This window comes from Sorex araneus, chromosome 1, assembly GCF_027595985.1.
Source record: "Sorex araneus isolate mSorAra2 chromosome 1, mSorAra2.pri, whole genome shotgun sequence".
Classification (NCBI taxonomy): domain Eukaryota; kingdom Metazoa; phylum Chordata; class Mammalia; order Eulipotyphla; family Soricidae; genus Sorex; species Sorex araneus.
The window spans coordinates 303,001,739-303,027,942 of NC_073302.1; the positions used below are offsets into that span (position 1 = coordinate 303,001,739).

The 26,204-nt window shown below is 45.5% G+C and overlaps 1 protein-coding gene across 6 annotated transcripts in view; it reads right to left on the reverse strand.

Moving 5' to 3' along the window:
- TENM3 (teneurin transmembrane protein 3) overlaps positions 1–26,204 on the reverse strand; it is a 1,301,134-nt gene that overhangs the window by 39,788 nt on the left and 1,235,142 nt on the right. For 5 of the 6 annotated variants that reach the window (XM_055131945.1, XM_055131957.1, XM_055131954.1 and 2 more), the window contains 7 exons: positions 21,380–21,647; positions 17,699–17,842; positions 12,623–12,872; positions 11,915–11,935; positions 4,645–4,877; positions 3,077–3,231; positions 434–1,308 (listed from right to left, as the gene is read on the reverse strand). In XM_055131945.1, the coding sequence (XP_054987920.1) occupies positions 434–1,308; positions 3,077–3,231; positions 4,645–4,877; positions 11,915–11,935; positions 12,623–12,872; positions 17,699–17,842; positions 21,380–21,647 (1,946 nt within the window). The remainder of the gene's footprint in view (positions 1–433; positions 1,309–3,076; positions 3,232–4,644; positions 4,878–11,914; positions 11,936–12,622; positions 12,873–17,698; positions 17,843–21,379; positions 21,648–26,204) is intronic. The other variant, XM_055131963.1, reaches the window with a different exon arrangement.

Sequence of the window (26,204 nt, forward strand, 5' to 3'; positions counted from 1 at the left end):
ATGCTCGGGGGTTCCTCCTGGTTCTGCACTCAGGAATTACTCCTGGCAGTGCTTGGGGGACCACATGGGATGCCAGGGATTGAACCCAGGTCAGCTGCATGCAAGGCAAATGCCCTATTTGCTATACTATCGCTCCGGCCCCTACCCTTAAGATTCTATGACTATTATTTGAGATCAGCATTTCTCAGCCAATGGCCAATTGGCCTCTGTATTTCTCCAGCCTGGTCCAAGACCACAGGTGAAACTCACCTAAAGCAGGAGATGGGTAGGGGTGGGGTCAACCAGTAGGATGGTTGAGAGGTGCTGGGGGGAGTCCCAGGAACTCTCAAGGTTGGAAGGTGACTGTGGTCAAAACAAGGATGAGAAACACAATTGCTGATCTTACTAGTTTCGTATTTTTCTAAATGGGTCCGAGATTTCATGATGTACTTACTCAAAAAACGTGGTCCATCCCGTCTCGTCGCTCTTCGTGGCCAGGAGGCCACTATTGCCGTGGTACGTGAACAAGACCAACTCCAGCCCTTGCGCCGTCATGCTCTTCAGACACCCGTTGGTCCCGATGGTCAGCCAGATCACCTGGTTATCGGGGGACACCACGCGGACGGGCATCCGGTTGGGGTCGCGCCGGATCCGCAGCGTGTTGCCGCTGCTGTCAGTCACGGCTGTGATGTCGTTGTCATTGCTGTAGCTGAAGTTGTACAGATAATCCCCGGTGACGAGACTGACCGTGTACTGGTGGGTCCCGTTGACGTCGAAGATGTAGAGCTCTTGGTCGGTGGGCGAGGCAAGCTCGTAGAAGTTCATGGAGTTCAGGAAAGGTCTGTTCTTGGACACGGCCCGGATGCGGATGTTGCCCAGGTCGGCGATGTACAGGGTGCCGTCGGGGGAGGCGGCCAGGGAGGACGGCGTGTTCAGTTTGGCGTCTTTGGCATACCCATCCCCTGTCTGGTAGCAGTCGCAGTTGGCGTCGTTCTTGCAGTCGCACTCCGAAGGGATGCCTGCCACCAGCGAGATCTCGCCGTCCGTGGTGACCTGCCGGATGCGGTTGATCTTCTTCTCGTCCGTCTCGGTGATGTAGAGGACGCCACTGTAGGACACGGCGATGGCGGTGGCCGACTCCAGTGTGGTCTGCACGGCGTGCTTCCCCACAGGGTACTCTACCCCCGGCACCTGGCAGTGCATGGGCCGCCCGGCCGCAATGCGCACCTGGCGGTTCTCCGTGATCTGGAGGACCACGTTGTTATCCAGCACGTAGATGGAGTTGTCCATCGGGTTAATGGCCAGGTCGGTGGGCCACTCCAGGCGGACCTGCGTGGGAGAGAAACGGGCGGCTTAGGCAGTCAATGTGTGTGTGCTCCTGGGGGCTCAGTGAGAACATCTGGAAGGAGTGTCCCCCCAGCTCCATCGACCGTTTTTTTTCATTAATTTATTTTTATAAAGTTGTTTATGATTACATTCAATATTCCAACACCGACCCCACCACCAGTATTTCCAATTCTCCCAAACACCTCTCACCCCACTAGCAGGTCCTGAATAATTTATTTTATGTTGATTGTTATAATTTGCTAAAAATGGTCAAAAATTATTTCCTTAGAAGAAGGTGTGTGAATATTGTTGTATCTCACCATGGAGCCATTCAGCCCTTGTAGCAGAGATTATTAATATGTTGTTATCGGTTAAGTCTTGTGTGTTTATAGTTTCTTATTGAGATTGGTTGCCTCCTACTTTACATCCCACCCAGGATGGTGTACAGAGGTTCATCACTGCTGTAGACTTTGACATGTCTACATGCAGTCTGCGACATGTCACAGTCGCAGTCTCCAGAATTCAAAAATATTAAATGGGGTAATACAGCTGGATCCATCAACTAGTTTTAACCTCCCTTCCTTCCTTCCTTCCTTCCTTCCTTCCTTCCTTCCTTCCTTCCTTCCTTCCTTCCTTCCTTCCTTCCTTCCTTCCTTCCTTCCTTCCTTCCTTCCTTCCTTCCTTCCTTCCTTCCTTCCTTCCTTCCTTCCTTCCTTCCTTCCTTCCTTCCTTCCTTCCTTCCTTCCTCTCTCCCTCCTTCCCTCCCTCCCCCCCGCAGGGCTTACTCCTGGCTCTGTACTCAGAGATCACTGCTGGGTGGGACTCAGGGTGTGGAGGATGGAACCCCAGTCAGATAGGTACAAGGTGAAGACCCTACCTGCTACACTATAGTTCTGGCCTATATCTGTGTATATTTAAAGAAAAAAAAAATCTTACTTTGTTTTTATCAGTTGGAAGGGGATATACTGGAAGTGCTGCTCGGGGCTTACCCCTGGCTCTGTCTCAGGGCTCACTTCCTGACAGTACTTGGGGGGGACCATACAGGGTGCCAGGGATCTAATGGGGGGGTCAACTGCCTGTAAGGCAAGTGCCTTATGGCCTGTGCTTTCTCTCTCTCCGAGGTGCAGTTTGGAGTGCTACTGTAAAAGAAGCAGAGCTTCGAGAGGAGACAAATGGAGGAAATAACGTTTTACTTAAAAATGCAGTTCATTGAAAGATTTGCTAGTTACCGCCCAACAGCAAAATGAACCCCCAAGTAGCGTGTTACCAGATAGCAGTGAGAGATGAACACATACTTTCCCTGAGCAGCCATAACCAGCAAATGTTGGGGCTTTCTGGGTTATGAATACATTAGCGTTCTATTGTGTTTTCAATCAGGCCCAGAGTAAAGTTTCTAATTCTAGCTACAAGTCCTCGGGGACTCATCTCTGGAAGGTTCTTTCGCTCCTTAAAGGAGCATGTGCAATCCCAAGATTAGAGCTGCGATCTGCTTGGTTCCTTTTGGAGGTATCTGCCTGCTGCCACTGTATTTATTGGTTGTTGATTACAAATGCTTCGCATTTCACAGTGATAATTGTTCTGCCTCTCACCGAATTCATCACAGGCGTAACTACAGAAGAAAATAACTTTTTATTAGCTCCTGAGATTCACGGAAACGGAACCTCTTTATCACCACGACTGCCAGGCTGGACGGATGCAGCCTCAGGGGGCACCGCTCAGCCAGCTGTGCCGGCCAATCAGGCCACAGGAAGAAAAGTAGCCATTGCACTACCTGGCTGATGTGCATGCTGGTGTCACACGTCAATGGTCTGGCTGATGTCAGGTCATTGGAGCCCAGGACCGTCGATATGATGCCATTCTGATCCACTTTCCGGATCATGGTTCCGTCAACGAAGTAGATCAATCCATTCTTGTCAATTGCCATTCCTGTTGGCCAACAGGAATGGGACTCATTTATCCAAAGTGGTTCATTTTTACAAGACCCCCCTCATTAAACCCAACATTTAACCCCACCCCATGGCCAATGAGCTGCAGGGAGGTAAAAAATTTCAAACATATGAGAATTAACGATTTCAAATACATTAAAAAAAGAGTACTGACAACATAAATAAAATGTAATAAAAATATTAACCCAAATTTGTAAGACTCTTCACTTGCTAAGTATGACTTATTATATAGCCAGTGCCTATGTTTTAAGGATAAAATTATGTCTCTATAATGCAGTTGCCTATAAATTATAGAAACAGGTCAACTTCTATTGCACTGAACTGTGTAACTATATTGAAACAAAAATAGATCTGTGCCAAGGTTAGTGTTTTGTTGACCCTGTTACAGGGAAATTCTGTTATGAATAATTCAGTACAGTAAATACTTCTCTTTTTTCTCCCCAGTCTGTGTTCAGAGAATAGTCACTCACTGCAATGAAAGAACAAAACAAAACCCCAGACCAGAAATACAGTGTCCTGACTGGCATAAAACATGAGCCAGAAATCAGTCCCGTTTGCTTAAAGACTGGAAGCGTCGACCACACAGAATTTTTGCTCTTGCGACCTCCCAAAATTCCTCTCAGCTAGCATTTTCTTCCCATGGCATAGAAACAAAAGTTTAATAGTTCCAAACTGGGAGAGACTAATAGGGTTGCTTAGTGATGGTTTGGAAAGAGGCCCCGGGTGCCCACTGGAGACAAAGAAATTCCAGGCCCATGAAAGAATGCGGACACTTTCTTCAAGTGTCACAGCATGTGATTTGAATAATGGAGAGTGGGTGCTAGCTTCTTGGAAAAAAAGTGGTGAAAAAAACAGGCAGGGATGACAAAAAAACCACCATCACCTATACAAACAACAACAAAAAACAAAACAGCAACAACAAAACACTACCCATAACATCAACTAAGGATATTAGCAGGTTTCTGCTAAAAGGCTTATTAACCCCCCACCCCCCAAAAAACAAACAAAAAACTACATGGGAAGAAGCATTCCAGAATTCAGTTGAGGGTAAAATGTTGGAGACAGCACTAAACAGCATCAGGCATTAACTGGATTTCCCATCATTTTTTCTAATTTTTATATATTTTTTTAACTTTTCCCATTTTTTTAAAATAAAAAAACAATTTTTTTCTTTTTTTTTTCCTTTTGGGTCACACCCAGCAATGCACAGAAGTTACTCCTGGCTCTGCACTCAGGAATTACTCCTGGCGGTGCTTGGGGGACCATAAGGGATGCTGGGAATCGAACCTGGGTCGGCTGCATGCAAAGCAAATGCCCTCCCTGCTGTACTATAGCTCCAGCTCCTTGTTTTTCATTTTCAAATGGAAAACAAAAGCCTTGCGTCGATCGGTACCTTTGGGACTCATGAGTGTGGCCTCCACAGCCTTGCCGCCGTCCCCACATCTTGCCTCATCAAAGGGGAGGCACTGCTCCCCCGTCCCAGCCACCACTTCGGCATTCTTGGTCAAGTCCTTGGCCCCCGTCAGTGACTTGGGCCGGTAGATTCTGCGGGTGTTTGTGTCTGAGACATACAAGTCCCCGGTCACGGGGTCTGTGGCCAGGTAGTAGCGATGAGCCGGGTTGCTGCTGCGGGGAAGAAACACACAGATACACACCTTAACGGAGGACACCCAGAGGTGGAAAAACAAAACTCAGGATACGACGCTTCCTTCGAGGCAAAGGCACTAGCTGTGGGAACCCAGAATCCAACACTGGACATGCCAGCAGATGCTTCGCTGAGGGCTGAAATGTCAACACCGCAAGACCGGCTGTGCAGGTTGGGAATTACAGGTCAAGTTACCCACCCCTCCAGCAGTCGGAGAGTCCCTAGTGAGCCCCATTCCCTTTCTCTACAGTCAGTCCATGCTGGACAGAGCTAGTCTTTCTGACCGGGCACCCATGAGGACTGAGTTACAACTCCATTGGCCTGGGCGGGTGTGTTTTTGAAAGACAGAGCCTCGGAGAGAACTCTCCAGGCTTTGCTCATCCTGATCATGTATGAACTACAGGAAGTGTCGACCTTCTTTGGAATGTCTCCACACTCACATGCACAACTGTAGCTGTCTTTCCCTTTCCCTCCCTTTCTTCCTCACCCAGCACTGCTTACAGCTTACTCCTGGCTCTGTGCTCAGGGATCACTCCTGGTAGGGGTCTGGGGTGCCTATGCAACACGGGGGATCAGGTGCCCAGCTTGTTGTACCATCACCCCAACTCCACATTGTCTCTTCTGTTTACCTGAGAGCATGGCTTCTGGGTCAGTGCCACGACTGGAGTGTAATTCCTAAGTTCATCAGTCTACCTGCATCACAGGGGCGACAGACCTAATGTGCCCAGAACCTACATTCCCTGAACGATGGGAGTATTTCCCAGGCTGCCAAGAGGCTCTGTCTGAATGCAGCTATGATCTGTCAGAAAGTGTCTCCTCTCTGCTCTGCACTCGACAAGCATTGGTCTTCCTACCAAATTTATTCTCCCTTCTCCTCTGTCCCTCTCACCCTGTACCTTCCCAGCATAGGAACATATTAGACTGTTGGCTCAGAAAAAGATGACGGGCTTTTGGAAAATGTTTATTGTGGAAAAAAATGATCTCCACTTGGATAGGTTCACATTTGCATCTTTGGTCCTGCAGGGACAATGTACCGACCTAAACGGTTAAGCTAAGGTAACCCCTCCCTGGCACCCTCCCCTGAACTGTTTCCAGGGTAAAGATGATAAAGGCAGATGAATCCTGCATTCTTTCCCAAGATGTTCCTCATTTGGCAAATACGCAACAGACTTGCGGTGACTGCCTGGCTCACTGAGGCTTCCTCTGTAGCTATGGGAGACACATTCTCAGGACACAAGAGTCGTGTGCTTTTAGGGAGTCAACTTAGCCTTTGAGTGGCTTTGGCTTGGTCCTAGGAAGGCAGTTATGAATGTCCATGGTGCTGTTCATGCCTGCCGTGGATTTTTCCAAAGCCACTCGCCTTCCTTGGAGACAGAGAAATTTAGGCAAGGCATGGGCCCCCAGCCCCTCCTAAGTAACAAGAAGGGAGGCCTACTGAAGCCTAAAGGGGACAAAAAGAGTGAGTTGGGAAATTTTGATTGACAGAGAAGCCCTCTACCTACATGAAGCAGAGTTTTCAGGGGCCAGAGAGATGGTTCAGTGGTTAGAGCGCATGTGCCTAACCCACGTTCCACCCCCGGTACCACAAGGCCTTCCACAGCATCCCTGGGAGGCCCTGGGCCCCCACATGCCTCAGGCAGCACTTCACCCTTGGGCTCTAGCATCGAGTCATGCCAAGTAGCACTGGCACCGAATTTTCCGATCGATAGCCCATCTCTTTCGAACATGTGGGGTTGAAGATGGGCAGCTCCGGCTGCAGGAGCCCACCTGGGGCATCTCTGTTCTGCAGGGCAGGGCGGGCACGCCAGCTCCCCGCTGGCATGGATCGACGATGCTCTCATTTCAGAGATGCGTCAGCGCCCAGGGAGAGTCTGACTAATGGCAAGATCGGAGGAGAAGAGACAGAACAGACGCAGTCTCGACCTTCTGCCCCTGCCCGCCCACAGCCAGGACACGGGATCCGCACACTTCCTCGGACCTCACGCAACCTTCTCAGGCCCCAGGGACTCTCGCAAAGGATGAGCTCTGGAACAGGTATGAGCACGTTGACCGCTTCTGGTGGTTTGGGCTGGGAATTATGTCACGGCACTTAGCATGATCTGCAGTGTCTGAAGCATAACGATTCTATCTCTGTAATGCTCTATTTTCTGGGAATGGAGAGACTCGAAATTACCGTAGCAAGGCCTTGGCTGCTGATGCTTCCATGCCTGTTTTTTAACTCTTCTTTTTATTTTTGGGGGCTACACCAGGCAGTGGTCAGGGCGGATGCCTGGATCTGTGCTCAGGGATCCCTTCAGTGGGGGGCTCAGGGGACCCTATGTGGTGGCCACATGTAGGGCAAGTACCTTAACTCTGTATGGTCTCTCTGGCCCCAATATTAACTCTCGTAAGCCAGGTAAGAAGGGCCGAATCAAGATTTTGTAATTTTATACCTAAAGTTTAATGGTTCAAACCCATAGACCTCTGAATGATATGGCCTTTGATCTTTTTCATTTAATACAGAATTCACAAAGTTGACTTCTAGCCCTACATACTTAAATGCTCCGGGCTGATATTAATTTTTTTTTTTTTTTGCTTTTTTGGGTCACACCTGGCGATGCACAGGGGTTACTCCTGGCTCTGCACTCAGGAATTACCCCTGGCCGTGCTCAGGGGACCATATGGGATGCTGGGATTTGAACCCGGGTCGGCCGCGTGCAAGGCAAACGCCCTACCCGCTGTGCTATCTCTCCAGCCCCTGATATTAATTTAAGGTCCCTTCCTATGGAATTTTAAAGAATTGAGCAAGGGAGAGCTAAAATTTACTCTCTATAAAAAAGGTTTGCTAATAAGCAAATACTATACAAATCATGGGAAGAATTCTTAACATATCTGAGAAACACTTTTCAAGGCATTACAGAAGCTTCCACTTATGCAAAAAAAATTTAATATGTTGTTTGGGTAGTATTTATGGCTATTCATTACTTTACAGCAAAGGACTTTTATTTGATATAGTATCCTGGCAAAACTTATTAATTGGGTATAACACAATACTCTGAATTTCAAACTAAGCAGGCGACATGTTTCATATTTTGATACCCCACATTTTTATGAATTATTCCCACCATTAATCCAATTAATGAGACTGTTGATTGTACACTACAGTAGAAGGACCCGGCTCCTACGTTCTTATATCTTTTCTGTTCATTAACAACTGCCAATGCTGTTCATTTTTTTTAATATATAGATTTAGACATAGCTTTCCATTTCTGTCGCTTCCTGTCATCTACTCCTAAGCCTCTCATGAATTTTGTCTATAAGCAGAGTGGAGACAAAGAGGACCTTGGAAGCCTCAGGAAGCTGATGAGTCAGGAGAAGACAAGTCAGGAGAAGCACCAGAAAGGGGGGGTTTACATTTACTAATCACTCAGCCAATCAACTGATTTCTTTCTAGTTTTGAGCGCATTCTTTCTGGAGCTACTCCCGGCTCTGTGCTCGGGGTGGGAATGGTATGAGGTGCCGGGGAGGGAACCAGGTTGAGTCTTATGCGATGCAAGCATCTTTGCCCTAGGGCTATTTCTTGGATCTCAGAATTATTCTTATTATTTTTTTAACCTAAATGAAGACACTCCAGTAAACAAAACTATCTCGCTTCCATCAGGTCCATTATGAAGCAAACGGAAACCTGGTCTTTTTGGTCAATGACTTTGCTGCATGCGTGTGCCTCAGCCTGGAAACACGGGGCAAAGGAACTTTCTAGCTCTTCCTCACCCCCATACCTCTTCTCTGCCAGACACTCAGGACCCGAGCCCAACCCAGGCCCCACACAACGGTACGGCACTCGGCCTCACTGCATTTCCGAGCTCATCCTGAACGCTTCCGTGATTAGTCTCTGTGAAACCTCGCTCCAGCCACCATTGTGTGCAGCTCCTAATGCTGTCCCAGAGGACAGAACGCTAACTCTCACGCCCTGAGACAGCTAACCTAACCTTCCTGTCTGCCTTTCTCCTCACCGTGGGTGGGGCAGCACTGTCCTTGCAGAGGGCCTGACAATTCCTGCTTCTCTCCCGAGACTCCCATCACTTTATTTGCTCTACATCCTTTGAGGCGACCCCCTTCTTTCCTCCTTGTTTTTGGGTCACACATGGTGGTGCTGAGAGTTTACACCCCTCTCTGTGCTCAGGGGTCACCCATGGAGGGTGGTCGGGGAACGCTGTGGGATGCTGGGGATGGAACCTGGGTCAGCTACGTGCAAGGCAAGTGTCCTACCTGAAGTACGTACCATCTCTCCAGTCCTTCCTTACCTTTTTTTCCTGCCTCAACAGACTTCCCTGAGAGGCTGAGGCCCAATGCTAACCCTTCTCCTCCCCATATACGTGTGTCCTAGTAACCCCCTCTTCCACAGAACTTAAACAGCAGAGGGGAAGGCTATGAGGAAGTGTCAAGGAGCAATACTGATTGTGTACTGTAGTTACAGAGACCGCTGCCCCCATTACACGCTGAGTTCAAAGAGAAAGTTCTTTGTCTTATTCTACTATCTGTCCAAGGCTTCAATGTGCAATAAGGGATATCAGTTAGCATCGATTTAACAAGGATGAATATGGACTTATGCCCTGCCCAGCCCTATTTGACAAGCATGGCCCATACAGTATATGAAGTGGAACCCGAGGTTAGTCCAGAAGAGAGAACAGTGGGGAAAGGTTATGGAGGATCATGAGAGAGGAACTACAGAGCGTATCACCAGGAGTGCTGTGCGCTAGCCATGGAGGGTCAGAGCAGCAAGTCCTGCCCATAATCATCCGCTCTAACCCCATCTATGCGTTTTGCTCCAGAGAAAGTAATCCCCACTCGGAGTCATTTGTCAAATGATTATGGAATAAATCCAGCTTGCTGCAAACTCATAGAATTACTCCCTAGAAACGGAGCCAGTTGGACACATTTTTAATTGGCTGTGTGGTGAGGTGCAAAGAACCCTCTTGAGAAAGGGTGGGCTTTCTGATCCCCATCCTTTGTTATGTATCTGAGGGAAAACTCAATCTCTCCTTGGGCTCAGTGACTCCCCCCTGGCACCCTTGTAGCTCTGAAAGACTGCTGGTAAAACCTGCAAGTGTGGAGACCTTCTTCTTCACATGGGGACCTACGATGCAGGGCCAGACGCAGCCGTTTTGCTGCAGACAACCATGGCTAAGCTCTGCCTGCTGAGCAAGGGGAGAAATTCCGTGTTAGTCTCTTTGGCTTTGGCTTGGAGCCAGACCTGGTAGTGCTCAGGGCTTACTCCGGGTTATCACCCAGGGATCACTCCTTGCCGGGAATAGAACCCCAGCTAGCCCCTGGCAAGACCACTGCCTTAACCACTGCACTGTCTCCCTGGCGTGTCTCAGTATGTGACCGAGTTGCGAGCGGGGAAAATAGAATCTCAGGAAAAGGTCGCAGTCCCAGGCCCTGTCATGTAGACAGGTGGCCACGATTCATCCCTCTGCAGAATACCGCCTTTTACTTCATTGTGGTCAGTCTCGAGACCAGTGTTTTCCAACACTGCTGGTCTGCAGGTGTGCGGAGGCTGGAAACCACTGACAACAGTCTACGTGGGCTCTGTGGGCCTGCTCATGGTAAGCATGTCACATCACATGGAGTCACATCACATGGAGTGATTATTCCCATCCCAAACCTCAGGAGCTATTACTGCACTGGCCCACATTGAGAGCTCTAAGATCCAGCCTGTCCACTGTGCGCTGCTTCTTGCTGGTCTATTTTGTTCTGCTTTTGGGCCATACCTGGTGGTGCTCAGGGCTTACTCCTGGTGGGGCTTGGGGGACTTACGAGGCTCTGGAGATCCAACCTGGGTCTCACATGCCACATATAAGGCATGTACCTTCATCTTTTCATGATCCCTCTAGCCCCTTTGCTTGTTTTTGTTTGGTTTTGTTTGTGACCCATACCTGGCTATGCTCAGGGCATACTCCTTGCTCTGTACTTTGGGATCACTCCTGGAGGTGCCCAAGGGACCGTATGGATGCTGGGGATCGAACCTAGGTTGGCTACGTGCAAGGCAGTGCCTTACCTACTATACTCTCTCTCCCAGCCCTGCTGGTTAGTGTTAAATGCTGTGGCCCCAATGCTTTTTGCTTGCTCTCCTGAATAGTTGTTTCAGATAAAATGTGCCTGTATATTAGCTTAGACTGGCCCTGCTCTAGCTAACAGGAAGTAAAACACAACTCTATGTGTGTGTGTGTGTGTGTGTGTGTGTGTGTATACAACCCTGGACTCTGACACACAGGCACTCCACCCCTAAGTCATAACCCCAGGCAGCTAGGAACAACTCTGGGGCTTATCTATGGGCCTCAAGCAGTCTTCTCCAGCTCTAAATAACGTCCCTTCCCCTGTAATAATGTCAGCGAAACACTATTGCTTGAAACTCAGATCGACTCCCTCCAATCGGTAAAACACTACAAGCAGCAATGAGGTCACCAGGAGTGGAAGAAATAGCAGTTCCAGGGGCCTTCACTTGAAAACGTTCTTTCCAAGTCCATGGAGAAGATCCTGGCAACAGGGTTATGAAATGTCATGTTTTAAAAAATTTGCCGATGCAAAGTACCTTTAATTCAATTCTGGAAGAAGAGTCCACATCCCGCCACCCCCACCCCCATCAGCTTTGGACCCAATAAATCAAGACATGCCCTGGCTCTGTGCCAACCTAAAATCTTCCAAAACTTGGCTACGGTGCTTCAAATTTGTTTTCATCCAATATGGCTTCGATTATAAATCTGTAACCAAAATTTAGAAATAGTTTTGTTTGCTATACAGAAATATATAATAATTTTCCACAGCACACTTTATTAATCAATTCAGGAAATATTTTTCAAATTATGTCGTATAATACAATTTGCAATCTATTTATAAACAATCCAGCTCGTTGAAGCAGTTTTAAGTCTGGTGATACTGAGTTTCCTCTTTCATGATGAAATGTTCTCAGAAGACAATGCCAAAGATTGGAATGTAAAAAGGACATTTGAAAATAACCTTGAAGCATGGTGCTTACCTATGTCTAAAATCTTTATTTCTTGGTGGAAGCAGATAAAAAAAGTGAGAAAGAGAGCACAGTTAGAAAAGGTTTTGAAAATATAATGAGTCGAACGCTGAGATTTTAATTATTTGTAAGGAAAATTGCCACTTAAGTAGAAATAACACTGGAAATGAAATTCCTAGGCCACGACTTACAAACTAATCTACCTAATAGGATGTGTTGGAGCAAAGCAAAGACAATAACAATCTGTTACCTTAACAACTGGCATTATGGTTAATGGGTTAACCCCAACTGAAGATTTAATATTCTTGTTGAGATTTATAGCCTTACTTGGCTAACTTTTATGTTCTGATATTGCAAGAATGTATTTTGTGCCTCAATTTCAAACACTGTGAACTACAAGTAACAATATTTACCACAGAGTTATTTTGAAGACAACCAAAGAGATTTCAAGAATTTCATTGATTCTATTCTTTGGAAGAGAGAATTCATCGGTATCAGTGAGATACTTTAAATACCGGCCCACTCTAGACTCATTTCTACCTTCAGGACACAATATGCATCTGCTATGGTTTTATGACATCCAACAAAAATCTAACTTCTCCCTTGGGTGACTGTCAACATTGGGAAGGCCTGGGATGGGCTAGTACATTAGCTTTCGACACTTCCAAAGATAACGCGTGTGATGCTCTCCTGACAATCCCAAGTGAAGGGAAGATCTACCTTAGTTCTAAGACGCTTGTCACATTTCCAGACGGGAAGATCCGGCGAACGTAGTTGAAGTCCCCGACATAGAGACTGCCATCGATCCCACAAGCCAGGGCCACAGGAGCCAAGAGCTTGTTCCCGTCAGCCTGCCCGTTGCAACTTGGACATGAGATGCTGCGTCTCCGGCCATTACCCATGATGCTACTGACCACCGGTGGCTGCTGGGAGATAAATTGATTTTCCCCGTTTCCCTTGTAGAGTATACCTGGAAGAAGCAAAGTGCATTTGTCTTGTGATTAAAAAGACAGAGAGAAAAAGAAAGCATGCTAGGTCATCAAACTAACAGTTCAGAACCGCCTAGATATAGGCTAGGAACATGATTTTTTCAAAAGTTCTATCAGAAAAAAAGAACACCCTTCAATGACCTTAGGTCAAGTCTTCTGTGAGAAAAGACACAAGCTATATGGGGACTGAGAATGCTGTCTGCTCCAGATTTAAAGACCTGTGAAGGGAACAAAGAATCAACGAGAAAAATCAAAACCCTCAATTCTCCACATCACAGCCTCTGAAACCTGGTTAGGCATGGACACCAATTAGGGGCTGTAGAAAATCCTCCGTCTCCATCTCCTCTGACAGGTTTGATTGAAATCTGGAATGCGGTCTTGGCGTTGGGACTCTAAAGAAACGCTCCAGATGCTTCAGACCAATGCAGAGAACCATGGTCTACAGAAAGTCTGCTAGGGAATCGCAAGCTTGCCTGATCATTAAGTGAGGTTGGAAAGACACCAAGAAGCCAATTAATAAACATGAGCACCAGAAAGATGAATTTCTGATTAGCTTACCCTTGATTCTTAAAAATTTAGAGTTAAAAAAGTAACTACTAAAGACAAAGTTAGAAAAAAGAAAGAGACGTACTACCATCTCCAATATGCTACTCTCCTGCTGAAGATTAATCATCTTTTTTTGGGTTTGCTTCTGAGTCATATCTAGCAGTTTTAAAGGCTTATTCCTGGTTCAGAGGTCATTCCTAGGGGGGTTGGGGGGCTGGGGATTGAACCCGGGTAAACCATGAGCAAGGCAAGAACACTATCCACTGTATATTATGTCTCCAGTCCCTGAAGAATAATATAAATTTTGGGGAGGGAGGGCATCCCTGGCAGTACTCAGGGGTTACTCCTGGCTCTTTGCTCAGGGATCAATCTTGGTGGGGCTCAGGGACCCATATGGGATGTTGGGGATCGAACCCAGGTGTGCCACATGCAAGGTTGTGCCCTCCCCACTCTACTATTGCTCTGGCCCCAAAAGTAGCAAACTTGCTTTTTATTCTGTGTGATATATGAATACACACAAAACTTCCAACAAAACCAAACTGTTGAGGAAGGGCAATTTCTTATTTAAAGTGAATTCTGCTTTGAGGCATCAAAGTGCCAACAGTTATAAGAAGAAAGATGCTAGTTAGTGTGCTTCACTATGGTCTTCGATGAAAATCTTAGAAAAAATTTCTGAGAATAATGAATAATAAGGGCTGGAGCAATAGCACAGCAGTCTCCGGCCATTACCCATCAGGTTTTAGGGTGTTTGCCTTGCATGTGGTCAACCCAGGTTCAATTCCTCTGTCCCTCTCGGAGAGCCCGGCAAGCTACCAAGAGTATCCCACCCATACAGCAGAGCCTGGCAAGCTCCCTGTAGCGTATTCGATATGCCAGAAGCAGTAACAACAAGTTTCACAATGGAGACGTTACTGGTGCCCACTTGAGCAAATCGATGAACAATGGATGACAGTGCTACATTGCTACAATGAATAATAAGTTGACGATAATAAATAATAATAAATGAATATTGAGCAATAACACTGGAAAGTAGATTTGAGTTGAGATTCTAATTTTCTGAACTTTTCATTGTTATACAGAGCTGACAGTTAAATGGAGGTGACTGTTTTCCTTGAGCTGATAGGTTGTATCAGCAGACGATATGGTCAGTCATTACTGATCCTATTAGTAATGGCAGAATGCTTGCCTTGCAGGTGGCTGACACAGATTCAATCCCCAGCACCTCATATGGTCCCTGGAGTGTTTCCTGAGCACAGAGCCAGGAGTAAGCCCCGAGCACAGTTGGGTGTGCCCTGCAAACAAACCAAAAACAAAGAAACAAACAAAAACCCCTTGTCTGTTGCTTTGCCTTTTAGAACTGCACATATAATGCTCATTGGTCATTTTCTATTTCCAATCAGCTCTTTAAGCCTATGTTATACGTTTTAGCAGATACACTGCTAAAAGAAAAAAAAAATCCCTTGAAGTACAAACAGGGAGCCTGAGAGAGTGATTATTTTTCCTTTCACTTTGGAATAATTTTAAAGTGACGGAGAGATCAGAATAATTATGCCCTCCTCAGGTACACTTAGTGACAATGGACATTGCTCAGTGCATTGTAGACACAATTGACATAGCTTAGAACATAGTTCAGATGGATTCTGTAATCAGGTTTTGGAAGCTTTGCTATTGGGATGATATAATTATTGCAGCACATTTACATAAAGAAATCAGGCCTACTTAAATAAAAATAATCTCGGAAAGGTTGGCTCTTAAGAACAGATGAAATGAATTTTGCTGGAATATTCAAAGAAGACATTTATGTGAGTCTTTATTTTGTTGATGACATTATTTGGCCATAATGGAGCCATAATTTCCATAAGAGCTAGTTTGGGGATTTTCATCACAAACATCCTCCGAGTCAGCCTACCCTTCTCCCACACCTGATTTATTCAGTCATTACTTTGAGCGACTGGTCCTTCATCATTCTCCTCTACTCTGACAGAATAGAAAGATGAACATTAGAATACTTATTTCCATGTTCCACGATGCCCACATAGGCACCTGTCAATGTCTACATGTTTGCTTCTCTTCTCCCAGAATCTGTTTTCCTACCTCATCCACCTTGTCATGATTACAAATCACTTTGTTTATTCAATTAGACGCCTGTCACTTGGAGAAGCCCCTAACTGTCAAACTGTTTCTGGGTACAATCTGAAACCGCAATCAGTTCAACTCTGAATTAGGTCACCTGATATGGGGGAAGGCACAGCTGTTGTATGATTTCTACCATTTTTTTAGAGGGCAAAATTTTGGGTATTCCAGTTTTTATTTCCAATCTGATAATAAAAGCAAATTCTGTATTGTGATCTCTCTCTCTCTCTCTCTCTCTCTCTTTCTCCCTCTCTCTCTCTCTGTGTTTGGTATATGCATAGCCACAGAATAGCCACAGATTTTTAATTCTCTTGAATACTACACGAGTGCTGGGTTATGACTGAGGACTGGGTTTTTCTAAAGCCCTTTGCTTGCAATCTTTGCTCTTCATCATCTCTTGGGTGAAATTCTTGGGGTTAATGGATTCTGAACTTTACCTTATAGCCTCACTATAACTAAAATGCATCTCGAGAGTTTCTCCTTTCTTGGTGAAGCATTTCTGAAGGCATGGAGAAACATGTCCAACTCTGTGAGGCAGAATATTAAGTGATTTCATCAAGAGCAGCTATTAGCAAGGTTGGCACATGGCTTTGCATTTTTAAAGACCACGAATGAGCCTTGTGTGATTCACATCACACACTGAAACTGACCCCATCACTGAGCCTGCTCATGGTCACACACAGCACATGGCGTGTCGTCCTGGGGTGGGGGGGTCCAATTCTGCCCAAGTGCCTGGCACTGCTTCAGCCTTCTGGAGATGTACAATATGCTACAGCCTGGGGTTCAGGCCATACTGGAGAAGGAATGGAGCATCTTCTGCCATATGACAGGAAAGGGGTGCAGGGTTGTACTGGGTTTCTTTGGAGGGGATGCAGTTGGGTTTCACCAGGTGGGACTAGGGGTACTCTTCCTTCTTCCTTCGGTACTCAAGAGTGAGCCTTGTGGTGGTGCTCAGGGAACCATTTGTGGCACTGGGAGCTGAATCGGGACTTCACCCCTGTATTAGCTCTCCAGGGCTGGGTTCTGCTTTTATAACAAAATATCTTTCAATGATCTAAGAGCAAAGGGGCAAAATGTTAGAAAGGCAGTGACGTGGGACTGGTGTTTGAATATTATCTGTAACGAACTATTGTGAACTACTTTTAGGAAAATAAAATATGAAAAAAAAGAAAGGCAGTGAAGATGAAGACAATAGACTCTGTCTAAAAAAAAAAACCGAACGACTTTATTAAATAAAACTGGCCACACGTTTCAAGTAATAACCTCTTTTGGTGTGTGGTATGGACTGTAGATTCGTTCCAAGCCTATTTACTTATAAGATCTATACAATAACATAATCTTGACTCTGGCCTTTTTTCTTAGAATATTCATTTACCTTCTCCCTAATATTCTCAAACCCCAATAATGGTATATACATAATCTGAGTGGGAAAATAATAATTTATTTACCAAATCTTATCTATAAAAATGGAAAAATATCTATGGACTCAAAATAATGATTTACTGGAAATATCTGGTATTTGATATGCCAAAAACAGTAACAACAAGTCTCACAATGGAGACCTTACTGGTGCCCACTTGAGCAAATCGATGAGCAACGGGATTACAGTGACAGTGACAGTGGAAATATATGGTAAAGTAACATGGAGTTTATTTCTCTTTTTCGCTAGGAAAAATTGTCCCTCTTCCTCTTCTCTTTCCCCTTCTTCCTTCTTTCCTTCCCTCCCTCCCTTCCTTCCTTCTAGTTTTTAGGTCAACCCAGAAGTGTCCAGGGCTTACTCCTGGCTTTGTGCTCAGAGATCACTCCTGACAATACTCAGGGGACCATATGGGATGCCAGAGACCAAACTCTGGTCAGCCACATGCAAGGTAAATGCCCTATCCACTGTACTACCTCTCTGGTCCCCCCGTCACTCACTTTTATCAAGAAAATGATTCTGGTGGTCAATCCAAGAACATTTGACAAGTTTGTGAGAAGAGCATCCTGTACTTCTCCCTTGAGGCTGGCACAGTCTTTAAAACATCGATTATTTTTCCCCTACTACCCCAAACCCTCCAGCAGGCAGAAGGTCCAACAGAGCTGCAACTTGAGGTGAAGTAGAGCCATGTTCACCGCCAATGGATCTTACCGTTCTGAACATCCAACACGTGGTGCTTGTCTAATGTCCAGCCGCCCATGTTGGACGCGTCCAGCTCATAACCCTGCAGGATGGCGGTCCTCTTCTCCCAGAGAGTCAGGTCCAGACACGACTCATACTCATACCCCACGGACACTGGAACGAACACAAGTGACAGTCATCTTCCACCCACCTGGCTGCAATGTTGCCATCTATTTGGGGAGAGGCCGTTTCTCCAGCCTCACATCCTCTTTGTGTTCAGAGCTTCTATGACCATTTACATGGGAGTAGAGTTATTTATATTATTTTTGTATGAAATTTGATCACCTAAGTTTTTTTTTCTTTCTGAAAATAGATCTCTAAGCATTATTTTCCTACTGATTTCACGAAAAACCACTATATCCATCCATGGTATAATTCTTTCATAAGGGATTCAAAACTAAAAGGCAATCCCAGATGGAATGATTGGGTAAGTCACCAGATCAGATAAGTTAACCCCAAATAATGATTACAGAGTGACAACCAAAAATGGTGATTGAGGCTCTCCGCCGAGATGTGACCTGAGTGGCCACATGTGGCGGCCTCTCCGTTGCTGGATGACCATGATCCCGGAGGCCAGCTAAACTACTTTTGGTACCAGCAGCTTCTTGCAGAAATGTCTCTAGACTGTGAACTAAGCCACGGCCCCATGCCGCCCCAGGAGGGGAAATGTTTTACTCTCCTGGCTTTTTCTTTTGGTGGGGAGGGAGGCATGGCAACCACCATCTTATAAGGACCACTAAAGAGAGGTACGAGCTTGCAATGATGCAATTTCTGGCAGAAATTTACCTGGACTTAGTTACTAAAATACTAAATACTAAAATACAGAAATCCAAAACCGTGCGGCCACAATAGTTCATATCTCTTCACTCAGTAATGGAAAACAAATTATCAAATGCTTCCTTTTCAGCAGGTCTAATTAAGGGGGGAAACTCCAAACAATAATAGTGAGTTTTTTTTTCCTGTGGAAATATTGAATGTAATCAAAGTGAAGAGAAATTAAAGTGAAAATTATCACCTACACAGGTGGGGGGGCGTGGGTGTGGGAGGGGAGGTATACTGGAGTTCTTGGTGGTGGATTATGTGCACTGGTGAAGGGATGGGTGTTCAATCATTGTATAACTGAGACTTAAGCCTGAATGCCTTGTAACTTTCCACATGGTGATTCAATAAAAAAAAGTGATGAATGCTACCTAAATCACCAAATTCATTTAATTTCTAAAATTTTGAGTTTTGGAAAAGACTTATGATAAAAGACTTAAGAATTGATAGATTAAATTAAATATTGCTTTTGTGATAGAAATAAATAAAAAATACTATACATTTTAAAATGAGGTATATAAAAATAAAAAATAATATACATTAAAAAAAGATCCTCTAGGAGTCTCTATAAAGATAAATATATATTTATAGAGATATATCCAAAGATAATATATCCAAAATATATTAAAGAAACACAGCCAGGTGATGACATTATATTCACAGGTTTCAGGAAGAAATAATCAAAGAACCAGTAAATCAATCTGAATAAATCACCAATAAAAAGTTTGAGTTTTGCAACAAAAGAGGGAACTAAACTTTTAAAACAAAGGAGGGACTAAGGGAGAAGGAAACAATAATCTGATTTTAATGAAATCAAATATGTTGGCTATTAACCCCAAGTGCTTGAGGCTTCATCAGTGAATTGCCCCCTTTCCCTGCCCCCAGAGATGCTTACAGTGCTCTTATGAGCCGCCCTATTCCCCTGAGTTTATCTTTAACCTTTCCTTTGTGCTTTTCCTCTCCTGTTAGCTACTAGGTCCCCCAAGTCAGGCTTGGTTACTTGTAACTAAGAAGAGAACCAAGTTTTGGAATCTGTATCTCTTACTGTGTTTATCCAAATCAATGCAAATATTAATAAGAAGTAGCTTCATTGTCTAATATGTACTAGCAGCAAGGGAAAGAGGAAAGCAGTATAGATGTTTGTGGCCCCTGAGCTGAATTTCTCAGTATAGTCTCAGATAGAGCATCTCCTTGAATGAATCCCCCCAAAAGATTTGCCTCCGTCAAAACACTTTACAGCTGTATATGATCAATTGCACCCACCTCCATCCAGTTCTTCACCTCAGACCCCTCAGATTCTCTATAATGGGCTATTTGGTTTGGAAAATAAATGTGTGGTCCCGGTCTCTTCAGTCCACTGCCGAGGAGGCCTGAGAGGTGGCTCTCGGCCACCGAACATGTACCAAGGCACCCCCGAAACAGTTCCCTCACATCTGGCATGCCTGGGTGGGCGTGAAAGCCGTGTTCAGTTTTCCTCACACAAGTCCTATTAATTTCAGGCCTCTGACATGAACCACACTAGCCTTTGGTTCTAGAACTGCTAGCCCAAGCCCGACTGGATTACATATATCTCACTTATCTGATCACCTTGTCACATCACCTCGTCCGGTCGTTCAGTGGAGTGTCTAATCTGCTTAATGCTCTAAGAATATTCTCCCACAGTTGAATGCAAACAAACTCCAAGACTCTGATGACAGACCTGAGGCCACCGTGCTGGGGTGGGGTGTGGGGAGAGGAGGGGCTGAACGTAACAATGGCAGAGGGGTGCTGGTGCTTGGAGGTGTCCCCTGCATCCCCACAGGCCCATCAGTTATTTATTGGTTTTGGTTTGGGGGTCATACCGGCAGTTCTCAGGGCTTACCCCTGGCTCTGTGCTCAGGGATCATTCTTGGCAGGGCTTGGGAGACCCTAAGTGGTGCTGGGGATCGTACCTGGGTCAGCTGCATGTCAGGCAAGTGCCCTATCTGCTGCACTATCTCTCCAGCTCCCAATTTATCAACATTCACAGTCTTCCAAACTGATGCGACCATAATAAAAAATAAAAGGGACACCCCCTCCTCCCAATAGTATTCCAGTGCAGTGACTGGTTTTTCTACTAAGAAAAAAAAAGCCAAAACAAAATTGAAAATATTTTGGACACAAACTGTATCTGATACCTTATTAAGTGTCATTATGAATTCCAACCTCATTTTCATATGTAGAGAAAATATAAGTAGAAATAAAAACTAGAGAGTCAGAGGGATGACGGAAGGAATATATAAGGGTAAAGTCCGGAAAAGGAAAAGTCTAACATTCAGCAAGCTCTTTGAAAATACTGGTCTAGGTACAATTTCTGCCAGAAAGATAGGTATTTTCTCCTTTTCTTATAGTGCGTTCTTTTGTCCCATGATCAAGCTCAACCAACCTAGATATACAGATTTCTTTATATAATCAGATAATATAATTATGGCTGGAGCGATAGCACAGCAGGTAGGGCATTTGCCTTGCATGTGGCCAACCCGGGTTCAATTCCTTCATCCCTCTCGGGATACCAAAAGTATCTCGCCCGCATGGCAGAGCCTGGCAAGCTCCCCATGGCGTATTTGATATGCTGAGAACAGTAACAACAAGTCTCACAATGGAGACGTTACTGGTGCCCGCTCGAGCAAATCAATGAACAACAGGACAGTGCTACAGTGCTAAATACTATAATTAAACAATATTTTAATAATTAATTCCCTAGATAACCCTCTTGCTATTCAACCAACATTTCCATGGACTCCCATAACTTCCATGTTAGTTCTGACCTCAATATCGTTTTGCCCAAATGCAGAACATTTCTATAGAACTTACCGACAGCTTCCGACAGCCCATAGACCTTCTGGTTGTAGGCGTCAGTTTTATCCCATATGAATGTATATGCCAGGTTAGGCGAGGCGGGAAACCACTTCTGAAAGAGTCTTCCCACCACTGCCACCATCAGATGCACCTTCATCAGGTTGAAGGGGATGACGGCTTGGGTCATCGTGATCTTGAGCACTGACTTATAGCCCGCAGCTCTGGAACTCAGGTAGGAAAGTTTCAGATCTGTTCCTGGAATGGTGGTTTCCTCATGGAGCACCTAGGTGGGGCAAGGCAGATGGCTTCAAACTGTGTAATCAAAGCAACATTGATTTTTTAAAATTATGTTTTAAATTAATGAATCACCGTGAGGGTCCAGTTACAGATTTACATATTTTCGTGCTTGTTTCAGTCATACAATGCTTGAGTACCCATCCTTCCACCAGTGCCCATTCTCCTCCATTGATGACCCCAATATCCCTCCTCCCTCTGCCCCACCCCACCTCTGTGGCAGGGCATTCCCTTTTATTCTCTCTCTTCTTTTGGGTGTTGTGGTTTGCGATAGAGGTATTGGGTGGTCATCGTGTTCAATCTATAGTATACCTTCAGCATGCATCTCCCATCCTGGGTGGGTTCTCCAATCACACTTTACTTAGTGGTCTCTTCTCTATCTGAGCTGCCTTTTCCCCCAGCATGTGAGGCTGGCTTCCAAGCCATGGAGCAAACCTCCTGGTACTTATTTCTACTATTCTTGGGTGTTAGTATCCCATTCTGTTGTTTCATATTCCACAGATGAGTACAATTCTTCTATGTCTGTCTCTCTCTTTCTGACTCATTTCATTTAACATGATACTTTCCATGCTGATCCACTTATATGCAAAGTTCATGATTTCATTTTTTCTAACAGCTGCATAGTATTCCATGGTGTAGATGTACCAAAGTGTCTTTAACCAGTCATCTGTTCTCGGGCACTCAGTTTTTTTTTTTTTCCCAGATTCTGGCTATTGTACACAGTGTTGCAATGAACATACAAGTGCAGATGTTATTTCGACTATACGTTTTTGCCTCTCCGGGATATATTCCCAGAAGTGATATTACTGGATCAAATGGAAGCTCAATTTCTAATTTTTTGAGAATCATCCATATTGTTTTCCAAAAGGGCCGAACCAGTCGGCATTTCCACCAGCAGTGAAGGAGAGTCCCTTTCTCCCCACATCCATGCCAACACCGGTTAAAAGCGACACTGATTTTGGAGACCCAGGGGGACAATTTGAACATGAAAACTGGGAGTTGCCAGTAATGCCTATGCACATAAACTGTTACCTTAATTCCATAATCTGAAATACACGGCCAGCTCCCCTTTCCCGTTTTCTTCATGGAAAAGCCTCTGGTCATGTATTCTGAGCTCCTTAGATCTCTGCATTGCCTGTCACCCCGTTCCATCAGCCTGACATGGTCTGATGTGTTCTTTTCCAGCTGCTGTGAGCCCTCACTAACCCCTCTCACCCCCAATGGCCCTGGAGAATTGGTACAAGACGTTTGTAAGATGGTTACTGCAAGACGGGGATGTAACCGAAGCCAAAAACCTGGTCGTGGCCAGCTGGTTCCTTGAAAGATTCAAATGAGGGAGACAGCTGATTTGCAGCTGACGGTTCACAGGCTGGAAAGGCCGAAGAGATAACGGGAGATGGCACATCCCGTATCCAAGCTGAGAAGGAATGCAATAGGCTGGAGAGACCGTCCAGCAGCGAAGGAGCTCACCACGCATGTGGTCCACCTGGATTCCATTCCTCCCACCGCAAAGGGTCCCCTGAATCCCACCAGGAGTGATCTCTGAGTGCAGAGCTAGAAGTAAGCTCTGAGTACTGTGGGTATGGCCCCCAAACATAACCCCAGGAAAGGAATATGATAGCCCATTCACATATGCACTTGAGTTTGAGCTAGATTTCATCCTTGGCTTTTGATATGTTGGCCAGTTGCCTCATATTTTATTATTTTTCTGTTAAAACCTTTTTATAAATTGAATCACTGTGATGTGCACAGTTACAAAGTTGTTCATGATTGGGTCTCAGTCATACAATGTTCCAACACCCATCCCTTCACCAGTGTATGTTTCCCATCGCCAAGGTTCCGATTTCCCTCCTGCTGTCTTCGCCATACCTCCCCGGAAGCCTGCCTCAACGGCACTTTTCTTCTTTCTTTCTCATTTCCTTTTATTCCTTGTAGTGGCCTCATATTTTTGAGCTGTGCAAATATTCACTCCACATGGCTACTCCAGGGTCACTGAATACACTCGCTACATACTTTTTTTGAACTGAAGCTGGACTGTGGGAAGTTAATACAATGACCTTCCTAGGAGACAGTCTTCCTTTACAACCTTCAAAACAAACTGTATCCTCAACAACATGTGGTAGGCAGAAGTGTGGCCGGCTCAATGATGCCAACTGACACTGACCAAAGAAATGTTATGTCCACGCATAATTTGCAAGCTAGATCTCACATGGTGTATGAAATCTTTCTCAGTCAAATTTAACCAAGAGTATTGACAGTTTTTTAAAGGTTCACCCTGCATATTGTAAAATGCACAAGAACCTGGACTCCTAGACAGAGAAAGATAAGTAGTGTCTGATTTTACACCCATTAGAGGGAGGAAAAAAGAAATAGGTGAAACTGAACAAACTGGAAATGGATTTTAGACAATAAGGCCAATGGATGGCAGGGGTTGAACACATAGTACCAGAGGAAAGGCCCTACCAGGAGGTGGGTTGGTTTGCTCTAGTTTATTTTGGGATCACACCTGGCAGTGCTCGGGGGCTACTCCTAGCTCAGGATTTACTCTCACTGGTGCTCGGGGAGCCCTGAGGTGCTGGAGGTTGTACCTGGGCATTCTGCACGCAAAGCATGACCTCTTCCTCCTGAAACCTTCCTCCATACACCTGAAAGCTGAAGCTCTCATAACGGTATCACGCCACGGGACACGCATCAAAGCAACATGGCCGGGGAGTCACCACTTACTCTCCGAAGAATAAAACTTTGTTTTCAGAGGCTTCCTTGGAGGTCCTCTGGGGACTGACTAGAGACAGAGAACCGTCTTCCACACGACAAACGCTTCTGAACGGGGACGTGTCACCCTTGCCGCCTCCCTACCCGCCGCAGCTGCAGAACTGGACAGCTGGGAAGAATGTGGTCTGTCCTCTCCAGAGTTTAATCGTTACGTTGTTGTACCCCTGGGACTGGGTGTGGAGCTGTCCGTTTCCCACCAGTGGGGGACTAAAGCAGTCTCTGCTTAGCCTGGGATGTGGGAACACAAGCCAGATGAGGGATGCCGGGGACTTTCCCGGCAAAATACATTGACTAAGCTCAGCCAGAGACTGTCCCCGAGGGAAACAGGTTTTGAATCATGGACACTTTCTGGACCTCTGTTTCGTTTGGGGAAACCATCCCATTTGAAATGAGCAAAGCTTCTGTGGGTTGCAGGGACATGGTGAATGAGTATGCTTTAAAAAATTATTTTATTTTATTTTTTGGCTTTTTGGGTCACACCCAGTGATGTTCAAGGGTTACTCCTGACTCTGCACTCAGGAATTACTCCTGATGGTGCTCAGGGGACCTTATGGGATGCTGGGAATTGAACCCCAACCTGCCGTGTGCAAGGCAAACGCCCTCCCTGCTGTATTTTTGCTCTCGCCCCGAGCTGTATGCTGCTTGACAGTTTCTGGTAAATGGGAAAATGAGATTTGGAGTCTCCTGAATGGCCCTCAAAAGATAAGTGATTGAACTCTAGAGTTTATTGCTTATTTCTTCTCATTTTCAAAATAATCTCACAAACGTGCTCGCTATTCCAAGGCTAGAGTCCAGCATTAATCCAAAAATTTCAGACCTTTTAGGAAGTGCTTTGGTTTTGTTTTAAAAATAGGAATGGGTGCTTTATTCCAAAATATCCTGGGTCCTTCCTAAATTTTAATAACCGGAGACGGTCTTTGTCATTGCTAACCTACTCCATGGAACAAATATTTGTAATTTAGTTCACTGACGCACGCAGCCCTGTGACTGAGTGTTATGGGGACAGTAAAGGCAGATGGGAGACAGGACATCACGCTGCTTTCTGCCATCGGAAGTTTCCGGAGCCCTATTCTGGACACGGCAAATCACTTGACTCTATAGAATGTCTCCTGCAATAAAGTTGAGCTCATCTGTAGTCTCCTGGGTCATTCCTGACCAAGTCAAGGAGACATTTTTTTTTCCTGCCTCAGAGCTTCTAAACTTGCTCCTGGCAGGACCGGAGAGTTAGTACAGCAGGTAAAAGCATTTGCCTTGCATGCAGCTGATCTGGGTTTGATCCCCGAATTCCACATGGTCCCCCGAGCACCACCAGGAGTAATTCTTGAATGCAGAGCCAGGAGTAACCTCTGAGCATCACCAGGTGTGGCTCCCTTGGTCCTCCCCAAACCAAACAACCAAAATAAATTTGCTCTTGTTTCTGCCAAGAAGGCTCTTTTCTTTCTAGGGTTTATTTTCACGTTCCTTTTTGGGTCTCCCAAGCACTGCTCAGAGGTTTCTCAGCGAACCAGGCTGGAGGTTTAGAACTAGCACCCATGGGAGTGCTGCTGCTTGGTCCCTGCAGAGCTGAGGATCATCCGGGTCACCCTGGCCACGAGCCCCTCTCAGGGGCTCCTCACGGCTGGCTCTGTGCTTGGGGGTGGCTCCTGGTGTGCCGGGCTGGGAGGACCATGTAGTTGAGGAGATCGAGCTGCGGTGAGTCACGTGCAAGCCCAGCATGATTAATGCCTGCACGATTTCTCCGGCTCTATCTTACACTTTCTCCTAAAATCTCATT